This window comes from Mixophyes fleayi, chromosome 3 (genome assembly GCF_038048845.1).
Source record: "Mixophyes fleayi isolate aMixFle1 chromosome 3, aMixFle1.hap1, whole genome shotgun sequence".
NCBI classification, from domain to species: domain Eukaryota; kingdom Metazoa; phylum Chordata; class Amphibia; order Anura; family Limnodynastidae; genus Mixophyes; species Mixophyes fleayi.
This window is the reverse complement of record NC_134404.1, coordinates 278,992,301-279,018,756: the sequence shown is the minus strand read 5'-3', so window position 1 is coordinate 279,018,756 and position 26,456 is coordinate 278,992,301. Positions and strand designations below refer to the sequence as shown.

At 38.9% G+C, this 26,456-nt stretch overlaps 1 protein-coding gene across 2 annotated transcripts in view; it reads right to left on the bottom strand.

Moving 5' to 3' along the window:
• Positions 1–2,001: 2,001 nt before the first annotated feature.
• Positions 2,002–26,456, bottom strand: part of RASGRP3 (RAS guanyl releasing protein 3) — a 129,217-nt gene continuing 104,762 nt past the window's right edge. For both annotated transcript variants that reach the window (XM_075203673.1, XM_075203672.1), the window contains exons 11-17: positions 23,274–23,387; positions 12,215–12,330; positions 9,829–9,976; positions 7,334–7,370; positions 5,090–5,215; positions 4,509–4,876; positions 2,002–3,866 (exon numbers count right to left, since the gene is read on the bottom strand). In XM_075203673.1, the coding sequence (XP_075059774.1) occupies positions 3,858–3,866; positions 4,509–4,876; positions 5,090–5,215; positions 7,334–7,370; positions 9,829–9,976; positions 12,215–12,330; positions 23,274–23,387 (918 nt within the window). In that variant the 3' untranslated portion in view covers positions 2,002–3,857. The remainder of the gene's footprint in view (positions 3,867–4,508; positions 4,877–5,089; positions 5,216–7,333; positions 7,371–9,828; positions 9,977–12,214; positions 12,331–23,273; positions 23,388–26,456) is intronic.

The following is a 26,456-nucleotide window of genomic DNA, read 5'->3' as shown; positions in this document are numbered from 1 at the left end:
GACCAACCCTTCATTAATTTCAATTTAGTTTTTCTCCTACATTATTTCATGATTTATGCCTATTAATTATTCATGAGAGAGAGTATAGCTGTATTGCACTTATTACATGTATCACTGTCCTACATTTGATTGTTTTAATTTCATTAAGTAGGAAAGGACTTTTTGACAGGCATTTATAGCAAAGAGCACCTGAAAGGTGCAAATGGCCAGAGGAGGTAATCAAGACTTGGGCCCAATCACAAGCCCTTCTCACCAACAACCGGCATGAGTTAAGTAAAATTCCACCATTTAATATTATACAGCCCAAATAATGTAAAACACAACAAATTAAAATGAAGCATAAGCAAATTAATCTTAAGTATCCAATGAAAATGATTGACCTTGCATAATTGAGTAATCTGCATAAGTTTGTTGTTATTTAATTTTAGAAGGCAGAGGTGGATGAATTGTAATTCACAGCTGGAACAATTGTGGCTGCTCTGGAGGACTAACATAATTGTATGACATGTTTTGTGCTCCTTTTTCAAAAATTTTATTGGATGTGTATTAGATGGTTGTTATCATCAATTGTGGGACATTTTATCTCGGTTTATATATTATAAGATGATGTGAATGGGAGTTTTCCTAGAAGTGCCACCTTTGTGTGTCACTTACCTAGACACATCAAAGAAAAGACTTGGGAGTATATTTACTAAACTGTGGGTTTGAAAAAATGGAGATGTTGCCTATAGCATTTAATCAGATTCTAGCTCTCATTGTGTAGAATGTACAAAATAAATGATAAATAGAATCAGATTGGTTGCTATAAGCAACATCTCCACTTTTTCAAACCCGCAGTTTAGTAAACATACCCCTTGGTGACATATACCAACAAGCAGAGTTTGTTTTCCATTTGTTAATATAAGAAGTCAATACTGTGACACAATATTACACAGTAGTCAGGTGTGATTACATGATTATATAGCAGCCTAAGGACATCCCATATGTATATATACTAACCAGATTACCCACTATATGTTTAATACAAGCCACAGGGTGCTCTTATGTATCATTCAGCAGAGGTGTTCACATGAATATTTATCAAAACTGGTAATAGAGCCAGCATTGTGATCTTACTTCATAGCTGTCTATTGTGGAAATAGGCAGCAGGGACTGAAGTGCAAAGGTGGTGTTGTGGTAAAACGTGTTAGGTTAGGTACACGCTATAGAATTTTCCAACCAATCTGTTAACTACAACAATTGTACCTATAACTGTAGGTCTGATTGGTTGGGCGATTCATGCGTACACATTATACACAATTTACCTTTTGATCTGTGCTCTTCATCTGGTCCTCTAATCGTTTAGAGAATGACAGAAAAATATTAATTCCTTCATTCATGCGTTAACTGCCAAAATAAACTTTGACTTTTCCACAATATCATTACAAATTTCGTTACCTTCTGTTAATGAAACAAAATATTCAGTCTCAGAATGAACGGAAGAATTATTCCTCCTACAGCGCTCTCTACATTTATTCACTGAGACAGCAGCTGATGTTAATTGCCAGCATCAGCTGAAAAGATCATGACTCTGTAAACTCTATGGAGAATGTGATCATGAGTGTATACACACTACAGGATCAGAAGGTGATTGGAACAAGATTATTAGCTTTACCAACCAGCCAAATGATCCGACAATTGGTGCTTTGGAGCGACTATCGGTCAGCATGTAAGTGTACACACTACTGTGATATCGGGCCTAACGGTTGGTTTGCGAGTGTTTGCCCCGATAATTGGCTGCAAAAACCTGTAGTGTGTACCCAGTCTTATTGAGGGTCTCTGTATGTATTTGACTGAGACATGCTCTGTATGGGTGCGAGGCTTTATATACAGTAGATGTGCTTCACACCCCCATCTGCATCTCTTCCCTGTGTATTTCTTTCTTCCCATGCCACCTGCTTATGTCTTTACCAGCACGTTCATTTGTGTTTTTATGCCCATTCACCGACAACAGTCATCTACTTAAATTTGAAATCAACACTTTATTGAAACAATTATGCTTCAAATCTGGCAGTGGCTAGATGACTTTTGCTAGTATAACATAAAACATGAACATTCAAAAACTGTATTTTGCTTTTTTTTTTAAATAACATTAAGGAACAAACACAATGCAATAAGTGTATCCAGTGATTTAAGGAAACCTGTTAATAAATATACAGCAGTAGTGTGAACATTATTGAAGTGTTCTGTAGCTACTTTTGGTTTCTATGTATTCTTTATAATATACTGTCATTAATTTTTAATATGTTGATTGCAATTTGTACCTGCAAGTTAAACCAGTTGTGAGTTTAAAGGACAAATCCACTTTTAACAATCTTCTCGGACATCTGCACTGAGGGGGACCACTGATAAAATTGTGTATCCTCAAAGGAAGACCCATACTGCGGAGCAGAGTGCTCTTCCACACTCACCCCAAGCATTTACTTATGCAGCTTCGTCTCACAGACATGTGAATGGCTTAGCAGCAACAGTAATTGTGCCAGGATCATATGTTCTGTCAGTTGACTGAAGTGGTAAAATGAGTCTGCATGGGGAATAGGTAGAGATACTGTATGATTCTGATATAAAGGTCATCTGAGCTTACTCTGATTGGGTCCTATTTTGTGGGGTCCTGATTTTATCAAGGGTCCCCAGAGCACAGAGAAGGATAATAGATACTGAAGGTGGGTAATTCCATCCTACAAAAAGTGTATGAACAGTAAGCTTGTCCTTCGAATTAATCTCAAACTTTGTTTGAGCAGAATAATTTAATTTTGCTGCCTACACCCTCAAACAAAAACAAAAAAAACATGCGATCTGTGACAGCTGCTTTAGTCTCATTTTAGGCACACGCCTGATTATTATTATTCTTTTTTTTATAGTATTTAGTAATTACTTTCCCCGGACTACATATACATGTCTTGATGACTATGCAATTTTTATTTTTGTTTTGTTTGTTTTTTTTCATTATCATTATCCATGATAATGAAATTGGACAACAAAATGCATACTGCACTTTAGTTGGTTCATTTAATTTTCAAGGCTACTGCTAGATGCAAGTGGCACAAAGTGTATTTTGAATGCCCCAGTCTGAAGGGTTGCATGGAGAATTTGCAGGAGTTTTTGCAACCAGTTGATAACATCTTATAATATATCAATGCACTCAATGGGTGTAGTGTAAAGTCATGTGATACATAGCATATGGGTTAAATGCACATAGGTCCATCCTGCATAAGGTTTGAAAGCCTTACAAATAAATAACTAACATAATCTTCAAAAATGTAAATGCCTCAGCTAGCCCTACCACATTTTCTATCAGCAAGCTCCAACTAACCAGTCTTGTTGAGGAAAGGCCTTAAAAATGAGTGCCAGAACAGCATTTTGGGAATTTCAATATTTTCAAAAGACTAATATGCCATAAATATATGTTCTTTAAAATGGGGGAGGGGTATTAAATAATACTTCATGAATGTTCATTTGCTCTCTTAAAAATAAATACCAATCACATCTTTATAAAAGATCACAATAAAACTAAATTATGTATATACAGAACAAGTGTCGGAATGTAATGGAACAGAACACTCGAGAAGAGAGAACAAACTTTGGAATCCATTAGCAGTGTCTTCTTTCCACGTTTAACACCTGTTGGAGTAATTGTTGTTTCAGTGAGAAAAGTCCATTTGAAGCTCAAAAGGACAAATAGTGCATTTTACCAGATATATATCTTGGATATTCTTTTTATTGCCAAGTGCAACTAAATTTTCTGATATCCATCGCTACATAGTGGGATTTTCCATCCATTGTCACTGTTTGTGTTGTTTTCAGTTTACAGAAGGTGATCAACTGTCCTGTGAACAGATAGTAAAAAAGAGGAACACACAGGATTGATTAGAGTAGTAAAATTGAAGGTACTTCTGTTTGTGTTCTACTAATATGTTCATATTCAATAGAACAATTTTGGCTAACAGAAATTTGTCAACATGTGAAATGATGTGTTCATAAACCTTATTAATACACCCAACCAGGGATGAATTAAAACCACCAATTGACCTGGGTATTGGCCAAATATGAAAATTGTGGGCAAAATTTTTCCATGGCTTGACCATCAAATGAAATACTTATTGCTGTTTAATATTTACTGTGGACCACTTTTGAGTTTCCACATTCAGTAGAATAGACAGCAAGTCCTTCTCCACAGATATATTGATGTACGCAACAAGCCCAATACTACTATAACAGGGATAAAATTCCCAAAAGTTCATTAGCATATACATCAGGCCCACAATGCGGCTATTATTTTGTGATGGTACTACTTTAAGTGCTGAGTTTGGGGCTTAGGTCCCGGTCCACTAACTGGCCTAGACAATGGGCTGCTCCGAACACCCATTTTTAATCTGCCATAGAACCCTAGTGATGGACATGAGATACATAATGTAATCTTTTGGATTGAATACACTTATTTATGCACAAATTGACATAATATATATTACTTCTGTACTGTCTAGATCCTCCTGGTTCTTTGTCCCATTGTGATCTTGAAGGTGTTCCATAATCTGTACTTCCATAATGTCCATGTTTGGGTGCAGGTTTGGCTTTTCATTCTCCCATTTAGCAAAACCTTTGTTCTTTGTTGACTTGCCATAGAACTTGCATTTCATCTTTGGAAAAGTATGAGACCCAGTGTCGCTCCAGCCAGAATCAGGCCACACTGGATCTGTTTGTGTTGCCTGGCTGGTCGTTGACCGCTGTAATCGCACTGAAATCTTCCTAGAAGAGCCTGTAACCAGAGTTATTGCCCGTCCATCCAGATCTTTACTTTCTCTTACAGAAGAGGGAAATTCAAAGACCTCATCTTGTGCTAAAAAACAGATAATGTGTATTAGATTAATGTGAAAGTGACATAACTTTGCTGCATGTTACAGTGCGTTTCTATCAATTGCTCTGTGTAAAAAAAATTACAGATCATATGGCAATATAAGTGGATAAAATGAGTTCTGCAGAGTTCAGCATGCAGACATTTCCTCTTTGTCTTCTATACAGACAACATGACTGGAGATGGGAATGTAAATACCTGGAGCCAGTGATGGACTGCTGGGAAGGGAACCATGACTGCTGCCTATAGAAGCTCCTCTGGATAGTTTTCTGCATGCCAGAACAAGAAGGTCTTTACACTGTTTATGGCAATTGGCACCACAATCTGAAACAGAATGAAGCTTGTGTAAATAAACAATACAAAATTTATGTTGCTGTATTTGGGGTTTCAATTACCTTTTTCTCTTTAAGGAGCTAAATTTATCAAACTTTTACTATTTTTTCATTTTTTTGTATGGGAAGTAAGTTGTGTGGCATCTGAGTAAATGGTCCTTAGTGTGTTTGTTTGCAGACCTGAGGTAGGGATAATAAGCTCCATCGGGTCCAAGAATGATGGCAATCAAATAGTCTGGGACTTTACAATACTCAGTAATAGGTTGGTACTATTTAACTAAATCATAATAATAATAAATTAAAGGGACCTGTACATTTTTAATACTAATTATTTGCAGATAATATATTTAAGAGGATCTCAAGAGGTCCACAGGAGAAAGCATTCTTCCAGTTTTCCAATTACATCTCTCATTTATTTAAATATGTTTTACAAAGCATCTCATGTTTAGGAACCAAAATAGCCTAATTAACTCTGACCCCCTGATTATCTATTCTTATAAATTATTTCATCAGGGAATCTGCATCCGCTTGTCCTTTCTTACTTGCAGAGCTGTGCACTGAATACATAGAGCTGTTGAAGTAATTGTTTAAACATTCCAAGAAGTGTACGGTTTACTATTCACTTTAAGCCTTTGTAAGTGCTTTATTAAATACTAACATCTTCATTTACAGAATGCAAAACAGCTGAGGCATTTTGCGAATACCTCTTTGATGACGATGCATGCATTGTTTTGGTGTTATGAGCCGCTGTAGCTCGTCTGTTGCCATGGAAGTGCAACAGCCGGGACATCACTTCCGCTCTTTCTTCCAAGCTGTCACCAGGGCAACAGCTGGGATGCTCCATAAATCACTCCTGCGACTTGACTAGCCTGACCACTGTGCTGCCTCTTTCCTTATTCATATGTATATAAGGCATGGAGGGCTTAGACTTCCTTCTGGATATAGCGTTTTGTGAACCACTAGCTGACCTGCTCCATGTGCAGTGGATACTCCGTCTGTTTGATTCTGACTCCTGGTGTAACCATTGCTTGTTTCTGCACCCTGCTTGTATGCTGATTGCCCTGACCTTTGGCTTTGTTACTGGATATCCTTGCTCGCTGCCAGCCCTGACCCTTTGGCCTGTTCCTGTTTCTGCAGCTTGCTACGAACCCTTGACCCTCGACTGCTCCTGACCATCCACTCCTGTTCTTGGCTTTCGCCTCCTACCTAACAGCTGCGGTATTGCAGAAAAACTTCTACTATGCTAAGAGCTAAGACCTGGGGGCACGCAAGTACCTGTGAGCGCAACAAGCTCTACGGGAAAGACGGCTGCTATAGGCGAAGACCTCTGTTCTCTTGTTCTAGAAGTTTATGTAAATAACTGCTAGCAATAAAGTTTGGGCAAAGATGCCTTGCAAAGAAGCAGAACAAAGAGAACAGAATGGAAGGAGTTTAGTGGAGTGGTAGTGTTCTTTGCACTTGTGTCCCTAATTTTGCGGAGCACAGCAAATACAAGGTTATATTTTACTGAGCAAGGTATTTAAAATTACATAAAGAAGTGCAGGGGTGCATTTTTAGAGGCATTTCTTGGTGTGCAGAGGTCTGCATAGCCATTTCCACTATGAATTTTGCGCATTTCAGTTGCTCTTCTGCGAAGAAGCACATTTCTGGGCCTTGACTATTGAAAAAAAAAAAAAATCTTCAAATGCACAAAAGTGCCTCCAAAAAAGATGTCCACTCACTCTCATGATTATTTAGTTAATCTGTAAATAAGGCTAAAGCATGTAGTATTTAAAAAAAACAAAAAAAAACCTTTAATTGAATGATTGGGGTGGCTCTTAAGTGCAAGGAGGTTGTTTCTTAATGTGGTTTACACTTTTGCACAGTGCACCTCTACACATGTTTTCCATCTCACCGCACATCTAAGTGCACTTCCAGTTTGCAGCGGCATGAGTCTTTATATAAGAAGGGCAGACCATCTAGATACAGGTGCAAATCCAGTGTGCATCATAAATTAGTCTTACTAATGTAAAAAAAATAACAAATGTATATATTGTTTATTCTCATGGGTGTCCTGTTGATACGTTACATCAATAATGCACACACTGATAATAGGTCACTTGATATTTACCTTTGCACTTATATCCTTGTTTGATTATACCCCATAGCTGAAAATAAAACAAAGCAGGTTAATGAATGCAGTAAGGGAATCAAGAAGGAAAACCAGGTCATGCAGAAGGAAATAGCTATTGCTACACTAATATAAACAGGATATACCAACACCCATCCTGTCTTCAACAGCTCCAATGCATGTGGATTTATTTTTACTGATGTCTTTCCAAGCTTCTCAGAAAGTGCATGCTTCCAAAATCCAAAAGGTATAAGTGTGTAACTACAAAATAAATAATCAGAAGTCTATCTTTCCTAACACACCGTGGACATGTCTAGCTGGTGTTATTATAATCAAAGTGATGCTAAAACACACATTAAGTAGTATTTATTGCAGTGAACAGTGCAACCTCGCTAAGGATTAATCAGAGACTCTGTGCTATCTTGTGACATATCATAGCTTCTTTTAGCTGTAAGTAGCTTGAGATTGTCTAGTTAATTGGACAATTCTCCCTCTATTGGATCTAATGTATATTTAGAGCATTACTGTTTTTCTCTTGGTTTTATTACTTTTTATTACTTTTTTATTTTGTATCCTGAAAACCTGACATGGTTTCTATATGTACAAACACAAGCAAAAACATATCTGTTCACACAGTTTTTTAACAAAACAATTTCTGAGCATTATATAAATAAATGCAGATCAGCAGGGTTTTATTTTTGGGTTCTCTGAGATGAATTGTAAAGGCCAGGCAAAATACACATACTGTAAATGTCTTTTATGGACTGCAATAATTCCTGAATTGGAAGTTATCAGTTATTGTAAATCATCATTCACACCGTACAATACTCATTCTACCTATCTTATAATTTCTACATTATTTCTATTTAAAGGATAAGTGTGGACTGTTTTTTTTTCTTACATAATACTTGATAAAATATATATATGTATATCTAACGTCACCTGGATCTGAACTTCACCTGGGTTATTAAATGGTATAAAGGTGAACAGATACTACTTGAGTGGTAATTTTTATAGTAAATATTCTTTATTGTCTACAATTTTTAAGTTGATCCATTCAAATCCTGAGAATGCATCCATTTGTTTGTTAAATACACTATAAGGACAAATGTATTTGGCCACAGTTATTAATTATTGAACTGAGGCGGTTCAATCAGACCCGTTGCCAGAGGTGTATAAAATCAAAAACCTAGCTATGTAGTCTCCATTTGCAAACATTTGTGATACAAAATGGGTTGTTCTGAAGAGCTCAGTGACTTCAAGCATGGTTCTGTGATAGGATTCCACCTTAACAATAAGGCGGTTCGTGAAATTTCATCCCTGCTGGATATTCCATGGTCAACTGTAAGTGATATTATTAGAAAGTGGAAGTGTTTAGGAACAACAGCAACTCAGCCACGAAGCGTAAGACCACGTAAAATCACAGAGCAGGTTCAACGACTGCTAAGGAGCATGGTGCGTAAAAGTTGCCAATGCTCTGCTGATTCCATAGCTGAAAAGTTCTGAACTTCTACTGGCATTAATGTAAAAACTGAGCTGCAGGAGCTTAATGAAATGTGTTTCCATGGCCGAGCAGCTGCATGCAAGCCTCACATCACCAAGACCAATGCTAAGCATCGGATGGAGTGGTGTAAAGCACACCAACATTGGACTGTGGAGAAGTGGAAACATGTTCTGTGGAGTGACGAATCACGCTTCTCTATTTGGCAGTCAGATGGGCGAGTCTGGGTTGGCGGATGCCGGGAGAACGTTACCTGCCTGACAGAATTATGCCAACTGTGAAGTTTGGTGGAGGAGTGATAATGGTATGGGGCTGTTTTTCAGGGTTTGAGCTAGGCCCCTTATCTCCAGTGAAGGGCAATCTTAATGCTTCACCATACCAAGTCATTTTGGACAATGCTATGCTTCCAACTTTGTGGCAATAGCTTGGGGAAGGCCCTTTTCTATTCCGACATGACTGTGGAAAGACATGGTTTGATGAGTTTAGTGTGGAAAAACTTGACTGTCCCACACAGAGCCCTGACCATAACCCCATCAAACACCTTTGGGATGAACTGGAGCGGAGATTGTGAGCCAGGCTTTCTGGTCCAACATCAGTGCCGAACCTCATAAATGCTCTACAGAATGAATGGGCACAATTTTCCACAGACACACGCAAACATCTTGTGGAAAACCTTCCAAGAAGAGTGGAAGCTGTTATCGCTGCAAAAGGATGAGCAACTCCATATTAAAGTATATGTATTTGAATACAATGTCATTACAGTCCCTGTTGGTATAATGGTCAAGCGTCTGAATACTTTTGTCCATATAGTGTATATATAGTTATATATTTGGACATTTTACTCTGCAACAGTAATACTGTTGCTATTTCTTCTCACACAATGCAAATACATTACATCTATATCACTGAAGAAGACCACCATACAATGTAATGTAATAACCTCTAACAGTTCTGGCTGTAAAACGTATTTACAATGCAATAAAATAAAACGTACAAATCCTGCACAGTGCTCACAAAAGGTTGGTTTTAGATAGGTCATCTCCTGGAAATTGTGAAGGAACCCAGGTCCCATTTTACAGTGAAACTGAGACTTGGCCCTCAGAAAATAGGCCATCATTTCATCTTTGCTGATTAGGCCATCTCTGTGGAAAAAGCAAAGAATTAACACTATTAAAATAGCAAATTAATAGTTCTAACATTTCATATGTATAAAATTACTCAGTAAATGGATTTGCAATATTTGAATAAAATATTCTGTTTACAATTTATCTGCCCTTATAAGGACAGGGATACATATTTGTGCAGTTTAATGTGTGTGGAGAATATGAATTATCTTAATCTCACATTTACACATACTGCATGAACCCCATGCTGCTGGCCGTTGCCACTTTTAAAACCTAGCTAGCTCAAAAGAGCAAACAAGTGGTTTCTAAATCATAATATTCAGCAAAGTCCTGAAGGTAGGAGTGTGAGGTGGTGATAGGAGAAGGAGGAGAAGAGAAGGACATTGACCTCAGTTGGAGAGTAGGGGAGTATTTCATGAAAAGGTTGTAGATGTAGGAGGGGGAGGCATAAAAGAGGACTTTATAGGTGAGGGTAAGCAGCTTAAATTGTATTCTGGAGGGAATGGGGAACCAATGGGGACTTTGCAGAGAGGCACAGTCAAAGAGGAATGGCAGAAGAGGAAGATTAGCCATGACACTGCATTCAGGACAGATATCAGGGGGTTAGACATGTGACAGGCTAGACAGAGAGGAGTATATTGCAATAATCAAGACAGGAGATGCCAGGATGGTCTTGGTGGCATCCAGCAAGAGAAAACAACATATTTTGGACAGGATTGGGGGACGGACTGGATGTGGGGATTGATATTGAGGGATGAGTCAATGATGACCCTTGGGCAGCATGCATGAGGAACAGTGGAGAGAGCACCACCATCAACCTTAAGGGAGACAGGAGGAAGGTATGTGACACTGGCGGTAGAAAAACTCTGAGCTCAGTATTGGATATGTTGAGCTTGAGGTAATATCCAGCCATCAAAGTGGAGATCTCAGAGGGGCAGTCAGACCAGGGGCGGGCTGCTCCGGGCTGCTCAGTCAGACCGCTATTAGGGCCGGGGGGGGGGGGGGAGTAGGCCGGCCGCCCCCCGGATGCAATATACCGCATTTTCCCGGGCGGCCGCATCTGAGGACATGGGATGTGGCCGCGTCAGCGCACAGGCGGCCGCATCACATAACAGGCGATGCGCCTGCGTCATCAATGACGTGGCCGCTTCCAGTCTCATGTGATGCAGCCGTCTGTGTGCCCCCTGGGCTTCCATCTCCCAGCCCGCGCCTGAGTCAGACAAGCGGGTGATGAGAGAGGGAGAGAGGTTGAGAGGTCAGGAGAGTAAAGGTTGGATATTTAAATGATTCCTGATTTTTATCTGTACTTACAAGCATGTATTCACAGCTAGGGACCTGCTCAATGCACACCACGGTTTTCATAAAGATATCCCTAACTGTTTATTACTTTTTAAAAATGATAACAATATAGGGATTAAGAGGTTAAAGAAAACAGATGGTATGCAACAGTATACAAAATGTTCACAATATAAATCATTTTCCTTTGAAGCATTCAGAAAAAAGAAAAGTAAGATTCTAAATAGGGCAAACCTTAAAATTGAAGACTTCCCCAAAAATCCAGATAGCAATATAGCAAGGTAACCATTTGGCAACAATAACAGTGGCATGCAAGAACACTATGTTCTTTTCTGCTTCCTCATACTAAGTATATTTTGTTCTGGAGATGTATAGAATGATACAACAGACTGGACATTCTATATTTGTGCATGCAGTAAAGTTTTAAAACTTGACAATTACATAATACTGTAAAATAGAACTTCATCTTTCGTTTCTGCAACTATTGCTGTACATGAAAATTTTCTGTAATTAATAATAATTATAAACAAGTTAAAAAAGTACAAGTACATAAACTTGTAAAGGTTAAGTCTTGACATCTTAGTATTCAGCCAAGATGTGCAGGGTGGAGAATAAACTCTAAAGCACTTTTTTAATTAATCATAAAAAAAAAAACCAGTGCTAAAAAAAACAACATTTGAGAGAACCTCTTTAATACTCCCCCCCCCCCATCTCATGGAAGTAAACTATAATAACCAATCAGTAGTTACAGTGACCTGATCAATTTAGTGTTTAAAATAGAAAGTTTTAAAATATCTAAATATCTGTTTGCTATAGATTTTGTTATAATCCACACTGAATACATATGTGGGGGAGATTATGTTGTTTCACTTTCTTGTGCCAAAGTGCATCTTATAAAGTTTCCATACCAACAATGAGATCATAATATAGTTAAACAATCACAAGGGTGAGTCAACTTACTGATCCTTGTCTAAAACGCAGAAGGAGTCCAGAAACGGGAAGTTAGCAGCGATGCTTTCAAAGTCCTCTTGAGAAATATACCCATCGTGATCATGGTCATAATTTCTAAAAACAGACTTCACAGAACATGATGAGTTTTAACTATGATCATGTATACATTTACATTTGGGAGTAATACATTTAAAGAAATGATATTGTGCCTAGTGTACATAAAACAGGTCAGGTAAATTACTTTTCAGTGAAGGACAGTTTTTTGTTTCATACACATTAGCTTTCCTACCTAGAAGACTATTGAAGAAGACCACCTGAAAAGACATATGGTAAAACGTTCTTTCTGCTAGATAGCAAAGATAGTTGCAAACCAAGAACTCTCATAATATTGGATCGTATGCTTCCTCTAAACTAGATTAATGTTTAGGTTTAATGGCCCTTTAACGTACATTATGGAATAAAGGTGCAGTATATATTGCTGAGCTTGTCTGTAAGCCTCAATTAATTTAACTGTCATGCATTTTAAAACATACTGGCAGGAATTCAGTTCAATGCGATGTGCCACGTAGTGCCAACGGAATGAATGCAAAGACACTCCATGGTTATGGTACATCACTGATTTTTCCTCTAACACCATAGGTGCCTCACGGCAGGTCCATAGGTGCTTTTGTGCTGCAGATCGACCATAAAGCTGCCTCAATCTGCTTCCAAATATATTCTCTGCAACCTTTTAAAACAGTGCGATTTTAGAGAACCCTGAGCCTGGCAAGATTAAGGTTTAATTTCTGAGGATTAGTAAAAAAAATTAAAAAAGATTCTGCTTAATTGTAAAATAATTATTGGTTAGCATTGTTAAGAAATGGGAAACACACCATGCACAAAAGTGTTGTTGTGTCCAGGGGTAGCAGAATGAAGAACTAATTTAGGAGGAAGTAAAATGCTATCTAACTGGATAATTATAGGTTTTATATGAATATGTGGTGAGTTAGCCCACATCCACTGTACTGTCAATTCAGAATCTTCAGAATTGCTGTCTTAGCTTTTTTTTTTATATCGTTATCATTTGCAGTGCAAGGTTCACGTTAGCTACTTGCATTGAAATTAGTGGAAGGGGGATTAAAATGTAGGTTCACCTTTTGCATTTAAAGTGTATAGTTTGTAAAGAAAAGGCTCCAATATTATAAAAAATGTACCTTACACAAGTGTGAACTGGCTGGCATGAGTGCAAACTAGCTCAAGCACTGTTGAACAGATTTGAACATGTTCAAACCTGTTCAACTTTCTTGGTATTTTTTTTATCCAGTTCTAAATTTTGAGAAATTCTGTTGAATCTTAGGGAGAAATCAATGCGGAGAGTTGCGTTGCAGTGTGCTTCTAGAATGGTATGTGAAGGCCCTCTCCATACCTTAATAAGTGGCAATGTGCGCAGCCGGTGGCAAACCGCTTGGAATTTAAATTACCCTCTTAGAACCGATTTGCGGTTTGAAAATTGAAATGCAAATGGTTCGAGCATCTCTAAGTGGCAGTACTATTTAAATAATGGGCTACAGTGCTCTAACCTGGTATAATTTATTTGCAAACTATGTAGTAAAAATTAGGGGTGTGCACCGGGCACTTTTAGTGTTTTGGGTTTTGGGTTCTGATTAGCTTGAGGTTTTTGGTTCTGATTTGTTTTGCCAAAACACCTGACGAAAGGTTTTGGTTCTGATTTATTTTTAAAAAAGCATAAAAAGCGCTAAAATCCATTTTTGTTTTTTTTTTTACACTCCTACGCTATTATTAACCTCAATAACATTTAATAACAATCATTTCCACTAATTTCCAGTCTATTCTGAACACCTCACACCTCACAATATTCTTTTTAGTCCAAACCGTTGCACCGAGGTAGCTTTCTGGACTGCGTAGTGGAGTGGGCCCGGTACCCAATTTGGTACCGGGGCCACAATATATCACCCTCAACGGGTCTGAATTCCACTGCACAGCTGCCTGCTCCTACATCCTCTGCAGCATATACAGGGTGTAGTTCTAGCGCGTCAATACCTCGTTTTTGACGATGACAGGTCATTTTCATTAACTTTGGATTTGCCCCCAACACTGAATGTAGTTGATACGCATCTATCTGGACTGCGTAGTGGAGTGGCCCCGGTACCCAATTTGGTACCGGGGCCACAATATATCATCAAAGCATACGAAGGGTTTCATCCACAAGAGCTACATGCTTGGTGGAATCGCAATGGTTTACCAGCTCCTCCCTCACTTTCTCTTCTAATATAGATTGCAGTACCTATTCTCTTGCACTGCTTAAAAATTGAACGTAGTAAATGTAATATAGATTGCAGTACCTATTCTCTGGAACTGCTTAAAAATTGAACATAGTAAATGTAATATAGATTGCAGTACCTATTCTCTTGCACTGCTTAAAAATTGAACGTAGTAAATGTAATATAGATTGCAGTACCTATTCTCTTGCACTGCTTAAAAATTGAACATATTAAATGTAATATAGATTGCAGTACCTATTCTCTGGAACTGCTTAAAAATTGAACGTAGTAAATGTAATATAGATTGCAGTACCTATTCTCTTGCACTGCTTAAAAATTGAACGTAGTAAATGTAATATAGATTGCAGTACCTATTCTCTTGCACTGCTTAAAAATCAACGTAGTAAATGTAATGTAGATTGCAGTACCTATTCTTTAGAACTGCTTAAATATTTATTTTTTTATTAATTTTGTATAATTTTTTTATAAGTAATTTTTAAGAGATTTTAATAATTATAAAATTTGTATGGACTTAGCACAACAAAGCACAAGACTAAAGCACCACTGGACTCAGCAGGACAGAGCACAGGACAAAAGCACCACTGGACTTAGCAGGACAGAGCACAGGACAAAAGCACCACTGGACTCAGCAAGGACAGAGCACTGATCACGCAGGAGCACCACTACCCTACACACCCTCCCTCTTCCCTGATGTCAGGCGAAATGAAGATGGCGGCTGCAAGGTGAGTATTTATGACATCCGAGTATCGCGAGATCCGACGCGAGACATGGATGTCATAGCCTCGTTTTGGATTCCTTTGGCGGCCGGAAGTACCCGAACAGTGCTCGGATCCCGTCGGGTAGAGTGTATTGTTGAATTTAATTGAATCTACATTTTCTGTCATATAACATGGTACGAATAAATGTTGCAGTAATACAAGAACATTTCACCCACACCCCCAGACCTGGAAGCAGACAAGAAGGTGGGGTTGTACTATTTCTCTCCACACAGTGCACAATCCCACAGTTCTACCATCACACACGTTCACATCTTTTGAAGTACATACTGTTAGGATTTTTAACCCATTCGCTATGTTTATCGTTGTGATCTATCACCCCCCTGGACCCCACCAACAATTTTTTGAACATTTCTCTGCATGGCTCCCTCACTTCTTATCTTCTGACATCCCCACCATCATCATGGGTGATTTCAACATGCCTATTGCTAATCCATGTTCCAATGCTTCTTCAAAACTGCTTTCTCTAACATCCTCACTTGACCTCTCCACAGTGGATTGAATCCACTACTCATCAGGATGGCCACTGTCTTGATCTTGGTTTCTCTAGACTATGCTCAGTTTCTCATTTCCTTTCCCCCTCTCGGATCATCATCTTATTAGTTACTCGCTCACTCCCAGTTCTTTAACCTCCCTGCTGTCAAACTCTTTCAAGCCTCCTCATACCCGCAGGAACATTAACTCTATTGATTTTCAACCGTTTTCCACTTCTCCCCAACACCTTCTTGCTTCAATTTCTACATTTTCCTCCCCTGATATGGCAGTTCCTCATTTTCACCATACCCTAGCAACTGCCCTTGATCAAGTGGCTCCAGCGACTCTTCATACTCCGCGTAGACTTCGTTGTCAACCGTGGCACACTAAAGTAACACGAAATCTACAAAAACTTTCTCGTAAAGCTGAACGTCACTAGCGTAAATCTTGTACCGCTAATGATTTCAGTACATATACTGCTATCTACCACTCCTATCGAAATGCTCTGGACACTGCTAAACAAGCAAACTTCCAATCTCTCATCTATGCTCAGGCTTCTAACCCTAAACACCTTTTAACATATTTAAATTTCTTCTCAATCCTCCCATCCCAAACCCTCCGTGTACCATCAGTACCCAGGATCTTGCTTCCTATATCAAGGACAAGATTGATAAGATCAGACTTGAAATGGTATCATCTCCCTCGACTAGCAATCAGCTCAATGCCTTCCCAGCATTCTCTGACACCCTCTCTTCATTTGATCCCACAAATGAAGAGGAAATTTCTACTCTTCTTATATTCCTACTCAACCTCCTGTCCTCTTGATCTCGTACCCTCTCAAATTGGTAGGTCTTTTTCTCGTGTGCTCATTCCACCTCTACCTAAGATCTGCAATCTCTCTTTTTGACTGGTATCTTTCCATCACTGTTCAATCATGCAGTGATTACTCCTATTCTAAAAAAACTAAATTCTGACCCAAACTCTCTCTCAAATTACCGCCCCATCTATCAGCTCCCATGCCCCTCCAAACTTCTTGAGAGAATTGCCTACACTCGCCTCACACGTTTCTTTTCTGCAAACAACCTTTTGGATCCTCTTCAATGATCTAATCACAGCTAAAACTAAAGGTGATTAGTCTCTTCCAATTCTCCTGAATCTCTCTACTGCATTCAACACTGTTGACCACTCTCTCCTCATACATACGCTACAATCCCTAGGTCTTCAAGACACTGTCCTATCCTGTTCTCATCCTACCTATCCAATCACTCTGTTTGTGTTAATTCTCTGGAACAACCTCTACTCCATTTCCTTTATCAGTTGGAGTACCACAAGTTTCAGTCCTAGGTCCTCTGCTATTCTCTATCAACACCACTTCTCTTGGAAAACTAATAAGCTCCTTTGGATTTCAGTATCTTCTCTATGCCGATGATGCACAAATTTATCTATCCTCTCCTGATCTCTCACCATCCGTGTTGTCTCGCGTTACTGACTGTCTTTCTGCCTTTTCATCTTGGATGTCCCCTCGCCAACTCAAACTCAATCTTTCAAAAACTGAATTAATAATATTCCCACCCAACAATTGAAGTCTCCTGCCTGACATTTCTGTTTCTGTTGATAACAGGGCCATAAATGCCACCCCGCAAGCTCGCTGCCTAGGTGTAATCCTTGACTCGCAACTATCCTTTGTTCCCCACATCAACTCTATATTTACATCATGCTGCATACATCTAAAACATATCTCCAGAATAAGTACATATCTCACATGAGACACTGCAAAAGCTTTCATTCATGCAATCATCATCTCCCGCATCGACTATTGTAATTCCCTCTGTACTGGTCTTCCCAAAATCTGACTCAAGCCCCCTCATCTGTTGAGTCACTCTGTCAGTCTCTACATTGGTTGCATGTTTTTCAAAGAATCCAATATAAAATTCTACTACTAACATACAAGGCTATCAACAAAATTGCCCCGACATACATCTCTGCATTTGTCTCAAAATATCTCCCAACTCGACACCTCCGTTCTTCGACTCTCATCACTACCTCCTATTCTCGTTTTTTCGGGCTGCACCCACTTTATGGAATTCACTCCCTCGCACCACAAGACTTTCCTCTAGTCTTCAAAATTTCAAGCGTTCTCTGAAAACCCACCTCTTCAGACAAGCTTATAACATTCCTCTACCACAGTCTTAATATCCTTAGCTTACCCTATTACCACTCTCTACACAGCCAACACAAGACAACAACCTTCTGACCAACATTGCTGTGTGATTGAACCTACAGCCCACTAAATACTTTGTAACCTTTGCGTTCTAGCTAGACAAATTTTCAATATGATGTAGCACTTACCCTTGTGAATCAAACCATTGTACCATAGATTGTAAGCTTGAGAGCAGGGCCCTCTTACCTCTCTGTATGTATGTATTACCCAGTATTGTTTTATTATTGTTTGTTCCCAATTGTAAAGCGTTATGGAATATGCTGACGCTATATAAATAAATGATGATGATGATGAACATACCTCCCTTGCTGAAATGTGAGTCAGTATTTTTCACAGAAAAGGTGTGATAGAGGCATTTGGGTGATTGGTAGCGTAAAACAAAGTACAGTGATAGCTACAGTGGTACCTGCATGTTCAAAAATAGCTTACTATATTTGCCAGAAAGATGAAGACATTAAAATAAACCAATAAGGTTAATCAAACAATCAATATAATTGAGGCTGTAAGCCATGTGTTGTTATACAGGTAAGAAGAAAAAAACAAGGTGCTTTTTATAATATCCAGGCATGGAGCCTTATAATCATGCTTGCCCACTCTCTCGGAATTTCCGGGAAACTACCGAATTCAGGGGTAGGTCTCCCAGACTCCCAAGAGACCAGACAATTCTCGCGCATCATGCCCATTACCTAGTAAAGCGGGCAGGATTGCAGCTTCTATGACACAATATTGGCCCTGCTTCCCACGTCCCACCGCCTTCTGTCCTCACTCTTCACCTCCCCTTCGGGATCTCCCAGGGGGGAAGACTAAAAAGTTGGTAGGTATGCTTATAATACACTCACTTTTGCTAATGGACTGAACTGATGACATTCCAGTTCATACAGATATTATTTACAGTTTATATATGTATTTATATCACTTGTGTATTACAATGAGAAAAACTCAAATTCCATAATATTACTTTTTACACAAAATACATAAACATATTTTGACAATAATTTTCTGTAAAAATTAGAAGCAAACATACACAGCTATAATTCTCTCTTTCACTGAGACAATGTTTGTTTAGCAGCAGCTCCTTGAACACAACTTTCAGTTGCAGTGGAAGAATAACAAACCTTTATTATTTAATTATCTTGGAAAACATTTTAGCAGCATCTGGGGAGTGTAACGTACAATGCAGAAAGAAAGAGTACCAAGGGTCTCCATATGTTGCTTATGTTATTAACCTCTAATTAAGTATGGGGTTTTTGTTTCCTGCACTAGCTACAGTATGTGTTTGTTTTCATTCAATTGTTTTCACTGCATTTATTGTGACTGGAAAAGTTACTTCGTTTGAAATGTAACTACAAAGACTGCAGGTAATGTTTTTCAAACAGCAATCAAATAATGATTTCAGCTGGATTTAACTTTTCCTATTTAACTCTTATCAAGTGCTGCAACTTTTAATATACTTTTTTCTGCATAAGGGTTAATAAAAGAAAGCTTACTTTGTATTATGTGAAAAAGATATTGTAAGAATTCTGCAAAGGCCTCAATTCCTTTCTTTATTTTACAGTGAAGCAAGATAGAGGAGCACCATTGTCGGGATCTTTGAGTGAGATACACAGAACTTGCATTCACCAACATTACCGAAAAATGTAGTAAATGTACATGAGCAGTATACAAGGAATCAAAATGCTAATTAAACCCTGGCAACCTTTTGAAGGTATAGGTAGCCTTATAATATCATATTTATAGTCAATGCCAGGGGCAGATTGGCCATAGGCCCAACTGGGACTTACCCGGAAGGCCAGTGGGTCTTGGGGTCCCTTCAGGTGTTTTTTTAAAACTACTTTCTGGGTTTGTTTTATGTGTTCTTTATTTATTACAAACAACAGATATAGAACAAATAAACAGAAATATGCAAACATTATGTTAACAAGTATGTGAATGGCATAGTAATCAGAGTTTACAAATATTAAAAAGATAGGAGGTGAAGGATAATAAATGGTGGGTTAGTTTGGAAAGAAGGGGGAGCCAAATCAAAAAGCGGTTGGTGGGTTGAGAAGTGGGGTGAGATAGACATCTGGACTTACGAAGGGACACAGTGCATTGGTCTTGATGACACATGCTAATCTAGGCCAGCCTCAACTTTCATTTGCTTCTAGGTGGCTGGTCCCTCCACTTGGACTGTCATCCTATTACATATGTAGTGCGAATGAGCCCTGTACAGATCCATCCCTCCCCTTCCTGCTCAGCAGTTCTCCTTGTAGTAGTAGCAAAGCAGAATTTAGTAATTAAAGTTGACAGAAAATAAGAGCTAATCCAAATTGTTTCAACCACGTGGCGGCTTTCACTCCCTGCTGTGTGGCTGCCATGGAATCTGCTCAGAGGGCAGAGTATTCTGATGCTCCCTTTCTCTCTAACAAATAAGTCTATATATACAGCAGACACAGCAGGAAAACACCAGTCCAGTGATGATATAAGTGTGTGTATGTGTGCTATTGTTGTAGTGCAGGAAGGGGGTGGTATTTGTGCAGTATGGGGAGAGCAGGGTTGGTATTAGTACAGTGTGGGGAGGAGGGTTGGTATTGGTGCAGTGTGGGGAGGGTGGGTTGGTATTGGTGTCCTATGAGGTGAGTGGGGTGGTATTAGTGCAGTGTGAAGAGAGGGTGGTGATATTGGTGGAGTGTGAGGAGAGGGCGGTGGTATATGTGCAGTGTGAGGTGAGAAGCATGGTATTGGTGTAGTGCAGTGAGGGGGATGGTATTGATGCAGTGTGGAAAGAGGGGTGGTATTGGTGCAGTGTGAGGAGAGAGGGGTTGTATTGGTGCAGTGTGAGGAGAGAGAAGTGGCATCGGTGCAGTATGAGGTAAGTGGGGCGGTACTGGTGCAGTGTGAGGAGAGGGGGTGGTATTGGTGCAGTGTGAGTAGGGTGTGTTGTTATTGGTGTAGTGTGGAGACGGGCGGTGGTATTGGTGCAGTGTGTGGAGAGGGGGGTGGTATTGGTGCAGTGTGGGGAGAGTGGGTTGGAATGGGTGCAGTGTGGAGAGGGGAGTGGTATTGGTGAGGGGTGGTATTGTTGCGGTGTGAGGTTAGGGTGGGTTCGTATTGGTGCAGCGTGGGGAGAGTGGGTGGTATTGGTGCAGTGTAGGGAGAGTGGGTTTGTATTGGTGCAGTGTGGAGATGGGCAGTGGTATTGGTGCAGTGTGAGGAGAGGGGGGTGGTATAGGTGCAGTGTGGGGAGGGTGGGTAGTATTGGTGCAGTTTGGAGAAAGGGGGTGCTATTGGTGCAGTATGAGGTAAGTGGGGTGGTATTAGTGCAGTGTGAGTAGAGGGGGCTGGCATTGATGCAGTGTGAGGAGAGGGGGGGGGTGGTAGTTGTGCAGTGTGGGGAGGATGGGTTGGTATTGATTCAGTGTGGAGAAGGGGGGTGGTATTGGTGCAGTGTGGAGAAGGGGGGTGGTATTGGTGCAGTGTGGGGAGGATGGGTTGGTATTGATGCAGTGTGGAGAAGGTGGGTGATATTGGTGCAGTGTTTGGAGAGGGGGTAGTATTGGTGCAGTGTGTGGAGAGGGGTGGTATTGGTGCTGTTAGAGGAGAGTGGGGTGTTATTGATGCTGTGTGAGGTTAGGGGGGTGGTATTGGTGCTGTGTGAAGTGAGGGGGCTGGTATTGGTGCAGTGTGAGGAGAGGGGGGTGGTATTGTGCAGTATAAGGAGAGGGGGTGGTATTGGTGCAGTGTGAGGTGAGGGGTGGTATTGGTGCATTGTGGGGAGAGGGGTGGCATTGGTGCATTGTGGGGAGAGGGGGTGACATTGGTGAAGTGTAGGGTGAGGGGGTGGCATTGTGAAGTGTGGGGTGAGGGGGGTGGTATTGGTGCAGTGTAGGGAGAGGGTGGTGGTATTGGTGGTTTCAGGGTAGGAGGTATTGCTGTAGTATGGGGAGAAGGGATAGCATTGGTGCAGTGTGGAGACATGGGTAGTATTGGTGCAGGGTGGCATAGGTACATCCAATTGCTGTAATGTGAAGAGTTAGCATGTTATTGATTTAATGTGAAGGGAGGTGATGTTGTTGATTGCTGTAATGTGGAGTATTGAGGTATTGCTGTAATGTGGGGTAGGGGATAACATAATGCTGGGGGTCATTAGGAGAAATAGGCCTATTTGTTAAATGTGAATGCTACGGATTTCACATAGGAGCTGGTTGGAGAGTCTAGAATATTTATTATTTGCTAGGCTTTCGAGGAAATGAATTATATATACCTTTTCTAAACAGGGACCCAACTTTCCAGGATCCGGCCAAACGGCAACTGAACTTGACAACTGCAGGTAGGGAAAGCTCCAATAACAGGTAGGATTGCATTCCGACTTGCTCATGGACTTGTGGTTACTCCTACATCCGCCTGCATGGCTGAGCGCCTCCTGTTGATTTACCCCACCTACTGACAATTTGGCCACTTTCAGATTATCTAGGGACAATTTCGACTCCCAATTTTCCCTTTGCCAATGTTGTATCCTCTATAACTGTAACAATTCTGTTCTCCTGAAGCAAGAACAGAAGGGGGAAAAAAGGGGGTCTATGTAGTCCAACCTAGTGTTTTATTTTTAAAGCAGATATAATAGGTTCCTAATAACTAAAGTGCTGCTGTAGCAGGCTTTGCCCATCAACACTGCAATGTGACATTCATAACCGACCTATTATGTGATTTAGAAAGTTAATACACCCTAATACACCTTTTAAGTAATGTGTGGTACAGGTATGACAGTCTTTACATTTTTCTTATTAACATGTCAACCTTTGTTAGCTACATATTTTTTACCTATTGAAAGTAATGAATAAACCCACAGTTTAGGTGGAAAATTTTAAAATATTTTTTCTTTTAATTTGTCAGTTTTTTCCACTCGTTGCTACTTAGTACCATAAAAACTGGGATAATTGTACATTTTAATGCTGCTGATATGTTATAAAATGTATATATCATGATATTTTTAGTATGTAATCACAGGAGCATTGGTCCATTGATTACATCATTTCTTGTGATATGTGCTGTAGTGTGAAATGCCACACTTTAGGAAAGGGTCAACAAATAGTGCTAAAATAAACGTAGTGTTAAAATAAATGTATATTCAAGTGTGAATGCATTTCCTTCCATTTGTACATTTGAAAGTATAACATCACATTTGTAACAGTGAATGCTAGTTAGTACTACACTAACATCAATATATTAATAACTTCAAAGCCTATATTAACTAACTAATAACATATTGCAGCTCTAAAAGTAGTAATAAGTAATTTTGAATAAAGGTAGATACAAAGAGAATACAGTCATCTTACCTCAACCAATTTCCGTATATGCTTATTAATAATTGTAGGGTCAGGCTTTGTAGTCACTCCGGAAGCCCAGTCAAGTGGTACATCTGTCTTATTAGGAGTTGTAGGGGAAGTTGGCTGTGATAAAAAAAAAAAAATTGAATGTAATATCTAGTGTATTTATATATATATATATATATATATATATATATATATATATATATATATATATTTATATTTATATATATATATATATATATACACAAGTTAACCCGTGCATGATACTCATGCATTCTAGTCAAATCAAGCTACTTAAGGTGTTAAAAAGGTTCTTGTCGGCTGTTTGAGCCAATTAGTGGACGAAAAAAGTGTAGTGTGTACCCAGCTTTACTCCTTCTTTGCCTTACAATCCTTAATGAATTAGGCCCAAGGTGTATAAGATTAGATATATTTGCTCAGACATGGGCAAGTTTCATTTTTTCCTAAAGTTTTAAAACATTTTATTTTACAGTGTGTCTTAACAGTTTATATATTGGATGAAACTATTTATGAAAATAATCCAATGTGGCCAATTGCAAATGGCTGTGTTTTCACCTTATCTTACTCGAATTTTAGTGTATTTTTAGACTTTCTCCTCTTTTTACATTTTCCTGGAGTTTACAACATTTTTTTTCCTGGTCCCCTAAAACAAATAAAATGGGGGTTTGACTGTATTCTCAAGCTAGCAACAGTTGATCAGTAGTTGACACTGTAGATATTTGACTCAGCAACTGTTTTATCCTGATTGTAGAAGATAGTTGTGCTGGCCATACACAATGCAAAATTGCATCCGACATTTCATAATTGTTAGTGATAACGCAATGTGTGCATAGCTTCAAAACCAATCAGATTATTATCAGGTATATTGATAAGTGCCATCAGCATGTGTGTGTAACCATCTTCTAATGCCCAGTCTCAGCCATGCTGCAAATGATCTGGGGCCTGATTCATTAAGGATCTTAACTTTGAGAAACTTCTTATTTCAGTCTCCTGGACAAAAACCATGTTACAATGCAAGGGGTGCAAATTAGTTTTCTGTTTTGCACATAAGTTGAATAATGACTGTTTTTCCATGTAGCACACAAATACTTGATAGCTTATTTGTACACTGAAATTTAAAGTTGATATTTGTGTGCTACATGAAAAAACAGTCAGTATTTAACTTATGTGCAAAACAGAATACTAATTTGCACCCCTTGCATTGTAACATGGTTTTGTCCAGGAGACTGAAATAAGAAGTTTCTCAAGTTAAGATCCTTAATGAATCAGGCCCCTGGTTATTACGAGCATGGCCAAATCCTGCATTGGACCTGTCACCTGCCGCTCATGCTAAGCGTCAAGATCAGCCCATGTGAACATCAATTGAAAACTGACCTGTTGGTGGACACTGCTGTACTATGTGAATGTAAACCTGTAGATGGATTTTGCCATTAGCAGAAAGTCACTGCTTATTCATTTATTTCTACAAAGTTGGTAAAAATCTATGCAGCAGTAAAGTTCACTGCATTTTCTTTAACATATGGACAGTTCACAAGCAGATGATATCTTCTATTTAAGTAATTGTGTCAATAGAAACGATGATCATTTTTCAATAGAATGGTCATATATTGCAATCAAGCGCCAGGATTAAACAGGTCTGTTGTATAGCTAAGAAAAACTGTAATCAATATACATTTGAACATGCAGTTTTAAATCATGTATTTCATTGCACATAACAGTATATCTCACAACCTATTGAAAAGGAATGTCACAGAAAAATCAATAAAACAAAATCAATAAACTACTCAACTGTTTTTCATGTGTTTTTCAGAAATATAAAATACTTATCTAAGAAAGACCTGTAACCATCTCTCAGAGCAATATTGGCAGTTTCTAGATCATATTCTGTACACTCAAATTACCTGTCCTGTTCCCGCTTATCTGCACTTTATATTGAAAGAACGTTGAAACGTTCTGATTTTTTTGTCATTATGACAATCATAGAGTTGGTTTTGTGTGGTCAGTATGAAGCTGTTTAAATAAATCTATTTTTCTGGTATGACATCATGGGGTATATTTGCTAAACTGTGGGTTTGAAAACGTGGAGATGTTGCCTATAGCAACCAATCAGATTCTAGCTGTCATTTTGTAGAATGTACTAAATAAATGTTAAATAGCATCTGATTGGTTGCTATAGGCAACTTCTCTACTTTTTCAATCCCGCAGTTTAGCAACTATACCCCCATGTGTCTATTAGGTATAACACTAAGAAATTAACACGGTGGCTTTTTGGTTTAGCACTTCTGCCTCACAGCACTGGGTCATGAGTTTGATTCCCGACCATGGCCTTATCTGTGTGAAGTTTGTATGTTCTCCCCGTGTTTGCTTGGGTTTCCTCCAGGTATTTCAAAAAACATATTGGAAGGTTAATTGGCTGCTATCAAATTGACCCTAGTCTGTCTCTCTGTCTGGGTGTGTGTGTGTGGTGCATGTTAGGGAATTTAGACTGTAAGCTCCAATGGGGCAGGGACCGATATGAGTGTGTTCTCTATACAGCGCTGCGGAATTAGTGGCGCTATATAAATAGATGATGATGATGATGATGAATATAGCAGAAAAAAATTATGCAGGACACAAGGGACAGGAGTAAGAACTAAGATACCTATGCAGTGGGAGCTAATTTTATCCTAGTCACACAAGGAAATCATTACTAATAGGGGTTGTTATCCTTTTTATGATAATGAGAAATGTGATTTTTGCACTGTGACCCACAACTCTTGCAACAGATTTATTTGCTTAAAAGAGCACAATTTCCATTGAAAATAATGAATGACTATTTATACTGTATAGGGCTATAATAAATAATTGATCTTGTTTCTTTTTGATAAATATAGTCTTAGCTTACTATATGATTAAGCCATTACTTGGACAGGAAAGAATGTGGATTGAGTCCTAAAGTACAATTTCTTGAAATGAATGTGTGTTTAACAAAAGTTAAAGCCCTATTGTGACATTTTAAATTATACATTTCACCACCACATAAACCCCCTTTAGTGCTTTAAATTGAAAATGAAACACAATATGCAAATTGCCTTTAATTAAAGAGCTACTTATAATATTCACAAAATATATAGGTAAACATTCCCATACATTGACAGAATGTGAGATGTGTGTCATTGTATTAACTTT